General features: G+C 41.7%; 1 protein-coding gene across 1 annotated transcript; it reads left to right on the top strand.

Moving 5' to 3' along the window:
- The first annotated feature begins 5,621 nt into the window (after positions 1–5,621).
- Positions 5,622–9,217, top strand: LOC109816117 (cytokinin dehydrogenase 7). Its single transcript, XM_020380991.3, has 4 exons — positions 5,622–6,486; positions 6,573–6,842; positions 7,292–7,554; positions 8,783–9,217. The coding sequence occupies exons 1-4, from the start codon at positions 5,866–5,868 to the stop codon at positions 9,108–9,110; spliced, it is 1,482 nt and encodes a 493-aa protein (XP_020236580.1). The 5' UTR covers positions 5,622–5,865; the 3' UTR covers positions 9,111–9,217.

Below are 9,217 nucleotides of genomic sequence, written 5' to 3' on the forward strand. Positions count from 1 at the left end.
TGTTTTTCGTTTTTATCTTTTTCTTCTTTATACCTATTTAACTCTCAAAGGGAGTGTGAAAAAACATTACCAATAATTTTTATACATTATATAATGGATGATAATATCTTGCTAGTTATATTATTTAATTAATAACTTTTCGTAATATTACTTTTTTTTTTATTTCTCCCCATCACGCCTACTATTTATCTCACATTTTTCTCCCATTTTTGTTTGTTTGCATATTTCTCTTTGTTGAACTATTAAAAAAAAACAGTACGTATAAATACAACTCTCTATTTTGTTATAAAATTTAACTCAAACTTTTCATGTTAGTTATTTCAATAAATACAAAGAAATATAATTATTCTCTAAATGCACGATAGAAGGTCACATCAAGTGTATGAGACTGCGTTCACACTATTTGTTTTTTCTTTTTCAGTTTACTACATAATTGATACAAAAGTATCAATGATTTTATCAGTGATTAATTTCCGTTTGAAAATCCAGCCGGTTACACATGTGTTATTTCACACTAATTTTTTTTCATTCACAAAAATCAACGCATACGAGGCCTTGTTTATAAAAACCAAATTTAGTTCTATCGAAAGCACCACATGCTTTGCTGCATAAGAAAAATATTAGTGCTCGAAAATTATCGCCACTATATGAATAGTAAAAAAAAAAAAGAATGTAAAGTTGGTGACTTGGATCTCAAAGTGGAAATAAATAAATCTTATGACCGAGTGAATTAGAAATATTTGAGAGCCATTATATATGTTGAAGATGGGTTTTAATGATATTCGTACTGCGAAGCCGAGCTCAGAGCTCGGCACCACAGTACAGGACGACTTTGGACACGCGCTGTGTGACGTTAGCTCGTCATCCTAATCAGATCATAACTGATCTCGGGCCCAAGGCCCAACAAAACCCTAATACACACAAAGATACGTGCATTACTTATACGAGACTCATACACCCACAAACACTAACTTTAGCATCGGAGTCTTTTTTGCAGGTACCACCCCCATCTTGGAGCAACAAGCGTACCCGTGAAGGAGGCTCACCAATCTTACTCGGCGGATCACCTCTACGGCAGATTTTCGGTAAGAACATTTGGCGCCCACCGTGGGGCCGATCAAGACAGCTCTTATCGGCCACGTTTATGGTATTCACCAGAAGCCATAGCAGACGCGCAACAGACGACGCAAATCACTCAACTACCATGGACAACGAAGCCACATCGAGGAGACTGATTGACCAGGTCGAACAGATGCGGCAGCAACACGACGCCGATCTGCGAAACATGCGTGCCCAGCACGAAACTGACCTAGCGGCAATGCGTACCGCTAATGAAGCTGACCTAGCGGCACTGCGCGCCAAGAACGAGCGGATTCGCGCTCAACTCCCTCGGCGTCACTCGGATCAACCCCCTCTACAGAGCAACCTCCACGAGGAAGAAGGGCACTCAGTCTCTCAGCCCCGAACTACGGCTAGGAAACTGACTCCACGACCTGCCGCGCACCGGTCTCATGTTCCGACGAACAAGTCGGTCCATGAAGTCAGCAAAGCCCCAACTCATGTCACAGGGGGTCAAGCAACCTTCCGCCGTCATCCCTTTGTGGATGGCATCATGGAGACACCACTCCCTCAGGGTTGGAAGCCTCTCCACCTTGATCGCTATGATGGCACGACGAACCCTGACGAGCACATCGACCTATATACGACACAAGTAAACCTCTACACTAACAATGATGCTATATTGTGTAGGGTTTTTCCGACCTCGCTCAAAAGGGGTCACGCTCAACTGGTACACCCAGCTACCTGCCGAGTCAATTGACAGCTTCGGCACCCTGGTCAGACGGTTCACAGCATAATATGCGACGAGCCGACCTCATCACATAACATCAGCTGACCTGGCCAGTCTCAGACAGAGTGACGACGAGCCACTCCGGACGTTCACGGAACGATTCGCCGCCATCTCGGTAAAGATCCAAAATTTGAATCCCGAGGTCGCACTACACTCCATGCTCATGGCATTGAAGCCAGGACCTTTCGTCGATAGCCTTTGTCGACGACCTCCTCCTGACATGGACGAGCTCCGAGCTCGTGCTGCTGGGTACATCCAGATGGAGGAGCATGCCGAGTTCCGCAAGGCAATTCGCGACAAACCACAAGGAAAGAAAGACCAAGGTCAGGCCACGAACATTTAAAGTTGGTGACCGTGTTTGGCGATTACGGGGAGAAGCAAGAACAGACCCCTCCAAAGGAAAATTTGGAACTTGAAATTCCACCCACCTCAAATTTTATTTCTCTTAACTTGTAAATTCAGGTGATGTACTCTTTTTTCCTCCTCAGCCTTTTTTCCCATACATTTTCGGTATTGGCACATTAACCATGACGACTTGCCAAGGTCGAGTCCGGACCTTGAGATTACATTTTCTTAACCAAGGTCGAGTTCGAACCTTAATATGCCAAGGTCGAGTCCAAACCTTGAGATCATATTTTCTTAACCAAGGTCGAGTCCGAACCTTGAGATCATATTTTCTTAACCAAGGTCGACTCCGAACCTTGAGATCATATTTTCTTAACCAAGGTTGAATTCGAACCTTGTTATGCCAAGGTCGAGTCCGAACCTTGAGATCATATTTTCTTAACCAAGGTCGAGTTCGAACCTTGATATGCCAAGGTCGAGTCCAAACCTTGAGATCATATTTTCTTAACCAAGGTCGAATTCGAACCTTGTTATGCCAAGGTCGAGTCCGAACCTTGAGACTACATTTTCTTAACCAAGGTCGAGTTTGAACCTTGATATGCCAAGGTCGAGTCCGAACCTTGAGATCATATTTTCTTAACCAAGGTTGAGTTTGAACCTTGATATGCCAAGGTCGAGTCCGAACCTTGAGATCATATTTTCTTAACCAAGGTCGAGTTCGAACCTTGATATTCCAAGGTCGAGTCCGAACCTTGACATCATATTTTCTTAACCAAGGTCGAGATCGAACCTTGATATGCCAAGGTCGAGTCCGAACCTTGAGATCATATTTTCTTAATCAAGGTTGAATTCGAACCTTGTTATGCCAAGGTCGAGTCCGAACCTTGAGACTATATTTTCTTAACCAAGGTCGAGTTCGAACCTTGATATGTCAAGGTCGAGTCCGAACCTTGAGATCATATTTTCTTAACTAAGGTCGAGTTCGAACCTTGATATGCCAAGGTCGAGTCCAAACCTTGAGATCACATTTTCTTAACCAAGGTCGAGCTCGAACCTTCAAACAACAAATTTAGGAGCTCCTCAGAAGCCCCTTCGCTCTTACATCACTCAGTGCTTGGGGGGCAAGTGTACTGGCCAGCCAAGTTGCCGACTTGTCCCTCACCAATCTATTGACTCAATCAAAGGTTTACCAGCCTGACCAAGAAGTAAACTCATCACTGCCGAGTTCCTCAGCTCGGCCATGAAACATGGACATCAGAATACCACATCGGCCCAAAGAGGCAACGTCATCAAACAGATAAAAATACAATCTTGTTACCACGCCGCTTGCACGTTCTCGAGAACGAGGCGACAGTTGCAACACATGGCATCTTGACAGGAAAGCATACGCGAAAAGTCACTGCCCCCTGATGAGCTCAGTCTTAACTCCTCGACCTACGGTCTTCGGAGCTCGGGGGACTAGTGTATTATTCGTACTGCGAAGCCGAGCTCCGAGCTCGGCACCACAGCGCAGGACGACCTCAGACGCGCTGTGTGACGTTAGCTCGTCATCCTAATCAGATCATAATTGATCTCGGGCCCAAGGCCCAACAAAACCCTAATACACACAAAGGTACGTGCATTACTTATACGAGACTCATACACCCACAAACACTAACTTTAGCATCGGAGTCTCTTTTGCAGGTACCACCCCCATCTTGGAGCAACAAGCGTACCCATGAAGGAGGCTCACCAATCTTACTCGGCAGATCACCTCTACGGCAGATTTTCGGTAAGAACAAGAGGTGAATTAGCTTATATGTCATGCGTGGAATCTATTAGTGATGCAGTGAGTGTTAATTCTGAATTGGAGGGGCCAATTCAACCTGGGAGAGGTCTTAGACAAGGAGATCCACTATATCTCCTTGTCTATTTCTACTTTGTTCTGAAGGTCTGAGTGTTTTAATTCATAAAGCTGAAAGAGACGACCATATCTATGGAATATCCATTTGCAAAGGAGCTCCCAAGATCTTTTATTTGTTGTCTGCAGATGATGATTTTTTTTATTTTGCAGGGCTAATGAAAATGAAATAGAAACTCTTCATCAAATTTTCCAAGTGATGAGAAGGCATCAGGACAAGCTATAAATTTCAACAAATCTAAAGTATTTTTTAGTCCTAACACACTTGATGTTAAGAAAAATATTTTCTCTTCAAAATTGGGTATGCATTATGTGTTGGGTTCTGGAAAATACTAGGGTATGCCTTGTATGATTGAGAGGAACAGGAGGGAGACTTTCAAATTTGTCAAAGAAAGAATTTTGAAGAAGATAAATTCTATATATGAGTGGAATATTTCTTTCCAAGGCGGGAAGTGAGGTATTGATCAAGTTTGTCCTTCAATCTATTCTCACTTATGTGATGAGTGCTTATTTGATCCCAAAATCTAATTGTGAAAAGATTGAAAGGATACTCAATTCTTATTGGTGGGGTACTAAGGGGAAAGGCATTAGATAGATATCTTGGGATAAACACACTGTGAGCTTTCATTCCTTTAATTTAGCAAAGCTTGGAAAATAAGAGTGGAGGTTTTATTTAGTCGTGATGTTATGGTGTCAATTACCTTCAAAAGCTAAATAAAACTTTTAACGGGATTTTATGGATTTTGATATTGGTCATAATCCTAGTTATATTTCACGTAGTATTTGAAATTTTTGGGTTGTGTTTAAGCAAGGTTTGAGACGAAAGATTAGTGAAAATTCAAAAAATAATATGTGGAAAGAATCTTGGTGAGAGGTATGATATTTAACTATATTGATTTACTTCTACATTATGGTTTGTAACAACTTGTTAAATATTTTTTATCCAATATTCTAATGAATTTGTTAATCCTTGATCCTATGTGATTGCATACTCTTAATTGATTCTATTGTCACTAATTTGATGATATAATTATTGAATCAAATTATCAATGATAGTGAATCATATTCATAATAATAAAGAAGAAATTTTTGAGTGGAATATGATTCTTAATTAAATTATGAGATACTTTTCTCCTATTATTATTTAATATAATAGAATAAAAAAATAATTTAATATTTTATTTAATTAGAAATTATATTAATTTTAAAAATATTTATAATGAAATTTGTTGTTGTATTTATAATTTTATTTTATTGAAAAGAATTTGATTTAATATATATATATATATATATATATATATTATAGGACGAATAATATAACCTATAATAATATATAAAAATGATATAATATTTTTGTATATATATATATATATATAAGATATTTTTATGTTTATTTATTTTAATAATCACATATATTTTCCTTTTAGTGTAAGAGAATGTTGAAAAGATTTGTGTTTAATAAATTATAAGTTTGGTTGGATTTTACAAGTTTTGTTCCCCCAATATTGAGGAGGTAGGAAGTGAGTTTATTTAATTATTTTGGTAGTACTAATAATGATGGAAATGGAAAGATTGCACAAGTGGCAGACAATTGATGCGGAAGGGATGATAGCGTCAACGGAATATTGAAAGAGGCGATGACGTCGTAATTCTAATGAGTCCACCAAATGAGGCGCTGCCGCTATTAAGTATTAATATTTAGAGCGAAACTTCACCTGACACTCACTCTCTGCTAAGTGCTAAGTGCGAACTTCCCATACCAAAAACCACCATGCTAGCTTACCTCGACGCCGAATCAACCCAACACCCCGACGCCGGAATAGCCAACAAGGACTTCGGCGGCATCAACTCCGCCAAACCCTTCGCCCTCATCAGGCCCTCCGCCGCCGCCCACGTCGCCCGAGTCGTCCAATTGGCAGCTGCCTCGCCTAGTCTGACGGTGGCGGCGCGCGGCAACGGCCACTCCGTGAACGGGCAGGCCATGGCGGAGCAGGGCCTGGTTCTGGACATGCGCTCCATGAAGGAGAAGGAGCCTTTCCAGATTCTCTGGGTAGAAGGCGCGCCCTGCGTGGACGTTTCGGGAGGGGCATTATGGGAAGACCTCCTTAAACGCTGCGTTTCGGAGTTCGCACTCGCCCCGAGGTCCTGGACGGATTATCTCAGTTTAACGGTTGGCGGGACGCTCTCCTACGCTGGCGTCAGCGGTCAAACATTCCGTTACGGTCCTCAGACATCCAACGTAACGGAATTGGAGGTTGTAACCGGAAAAGGCGAAACGCTGTGCTGCTCCCAAACGCAAAACTCTGAGCTTTTCTTCGGAGCGCTTGGTGGTTTGGGACAGTTCGGTATTATTACAAGGGCCAGAATCCTTCTTCAAGAAGCTCCAGATATGGTTGAGACTTGAGACAAAACAATTACTACTAGTACTAGTTTTTATTCCAATTTTCAACCAATTATTGATTATGTTTTTATAATTAGGTGAGGTGGATAAGAGTGGTTTACTCTGAATTTGAGGACTATGCCGGGGATGCAGAGTCGCTGGTGCAATTAGAGAAATGTTTTGATTACGTGGAAGGCTTCGTTTTCGTGAACAATGAGGACCGGGCCAATGGATGGCCCACGGTGCCGTTGGGCCCGGAACAGCTGTTCGACCCGCTTCGTATTCCTTCCAGTGCTGGCCCTGTTTTGTATTGCTTGGAGGTCGCTCTTCACTATCGTAAAACGGATCTTCCTTCCCGTGTTGATACGGTAAGTTAATGAGTTTTGTTTTGACCTAGGTGGTTGCTAAGTGGGTCCCGGGTAAAAAAGTCAATATAGCTAGCCACTGACGTGGAAGATCCGGAGAGCATGTGTGTTGTCCGCCTCTTTTTCTTTATACTGTATATGATATCATAAAAATTTGTCTCGCAACTTCAAATTCCAATAGCCTTAGCCTAGATCAAATTGAACCTGTTGCTGCCTTATCATTGTTATTGTCCCAATATGCGTCACTTTCTTAATAGCTAGGGATCCCATTGTGGCTAAAATGGTAACGTAATGTAACATCACTACCGCTCATCGTACAGATCTCGCTGACGTTACGGTCCCCACAGTAAACCCATCCTTTTCCGGAATCTCAAAACTATTATCATGACGAAAAGGCCCTCCATCGTCTTGCAAATTGCAATGTTCTTCTTCTAACACCAACTCCGCTGCAGGATGTGGGTCGAATGCTTGGACGGTTACGATTCATTGAGGGTCTCAAGTTCGAGGTGGATGTGACGTACATGGAGTTCTTGCTACGTGTAAAGCGTGTGGAGGAGCAAGCAAAAGCAAACGGCACCTGGGATGCACCTCACCCTTGGCTCAATCTGTTCGTCTCCAACTCCCACATCCTTGATTTTGATCGTGAGGTCTTCAAGAAGATTCTCAAGGACGGGGTCGATGGCCCCATTTTAGTCTACCCGCTCCTGCGAAACAAGTAAGTACTCAGTACTCGATCACTTCCCTTCATCGTCTATACTACTACGAAGGCATTGCTCTCTGTTAAAATTTTCAATTTCAATTAATGTTTAAACATATAATATATTTACCATGGATTGGGTGTGGGGACTTGGGAAGGGGAGCAACATTCTCGTAGGATGGATTGATGAGGGAAGCAAAAGGAAGAAAAAATCAAGGGTCCCTATGCAATATGCATGACACGTGAGAAAGGATATGAACCAGGTCCCATCATGTCATTGTTGGCCACGCAAATGAATAACCCAAGCCCCTTCTTTGTTCTTTCCCACGATACATATGTGACGACTGAGCTTGTTTTGAGGGTTGAGTACCAAATATCAAACTGGGACCCGTAGAGGTAGCTATGCCATCATCTGTACCATATTTTGATCGTCCATCCAAAATCGTAACCTGCTCATTATATATATATATATAATATATATATATATATGGTTGTACCTTCATACTCTGTGATCGTCCGTACGCTATAACACTCATTTTTCTTCTCTCCATGCATACGTTTTTCCCGTATGTGCATCCCCTTACGGGTTGATGCAGCTCTGTTAGGTTAGCGAATAAGCAAGGCAAGCAAGCTAGGAACTTGTACGGATGTACTTCTGCATGGGACAAAGATACGGTGGGGCCGGCTTGTGAATAATCCTTCAGTTTTTTTATAGAAGAAAAATGTGGTCTCTGACTCTGTTATTAATTAGATGAACCGATTAAATAATCTTTCTGCACCAACTGTGTATGCAGAATCATGCAGGTGGAGAAAGTTAAATAAAATTGAAAAGAAGGGTAAAATGGGAAGTGAGAGATGTGGGAAATTCTCAATTGAAATATCTATTGATTCCATTCCAAGCAATGTAGCTATCGCGGTCAGTGTTACCGATTGAGAATCGACAAGGATATTTGTTCGCCAAAGAGGATTATTACAGTGATTCCGGAATTTGGATGGGTTCTATTTAGGACATTTAAAGTTTGATGGTGCTTTTGGTGGAGGTGGAATTTGGTTCTGGGAGAATCGAGGGTCCCCCATCAGAGCCACTGGCCCTGAATCGACCTGATGCATTAAATGAACATGAAATTTATGTATTAATTGAACGGATACTATTATATTCCTGCTGTGTTGTGTAGGTGTAGCTAAATAATGATTTGGACAGAAAAGAAGAATTATAAGGTGTATTTATTTATTTTAAATAAAACAGGTGGGATAGTCGTCACTCTGTGGTGGTGCCGGACAGCGATATCTTCTACATAGTAGCGTTGCTCCGATTCAGTCCAGCACCCCCAAAGGGCCCACCAGCGGAGCTCTTGGTGGCGCAAAACAATGAGATTATAGAGTTCTGCACCCGCAGAGGCCTTGATTTCAAGCTATACTTTCCTCACTACCACTCACGGGAGGATTGGATCAAACACTTTGGGAATCAATGGCCCAGATTTTTGGAGCGAAAGGCCACTTTTGATCCCCTGGCTATCCTTGCACCAGGGCAGAAAATTTTCTCTAGAACCTCTCAACCTCATTCTATCATATAATAATATACCTGTTATCCCTTGTATTAATTTTTCTTCTCTGCTTTAATTTGTTGTTTACTATAATAATATTGTTGCAGCTATATTGTAAGTAATATGGGGTTCGGTGA

Source organism: Cajanus cajan, chromosome 6, assembly GCF_000230855.2.
Source record: "Cajanus cajan strain Asha chromosome 6, NIPB_CcT2T_4, whole genome shotgun sequence".
Classification (NCBI taxonomy): Eukaryota; Viridiplantae; Streptophyta; class Magnoliopsida; order Fabales; family Fabaceae; genus Cajanus; species Cajanus cajan.

What these genes read in the sequence shown, in the direction of transcription:
- LOC109816117 (XM_020380991.3), top strand. Translation starts at nt 5,866, where the DNA reads ATGCTAGCTTACCTCGACGCCGAATCAACCCAACACCCCGACGCCGGA. An exon ending in TTCAAGAAGCTCCAGATATG is followed by an intron (nt 6,487 to 6,572) that starts GTTGAGACTTGA and finishes TTTTATAATTAG; the next exon opens with GTGAGGTGGATAAGAGTGGT. An exon ending in TACCCGCTCCTGCGAAACAA is followed by an intron (nt 7,555 to 8,782) that starts GTAAGTACTCAG and finishes TAAATAAAACAG; the next exon opens with GTGGGATAGTCGTCACTCTG.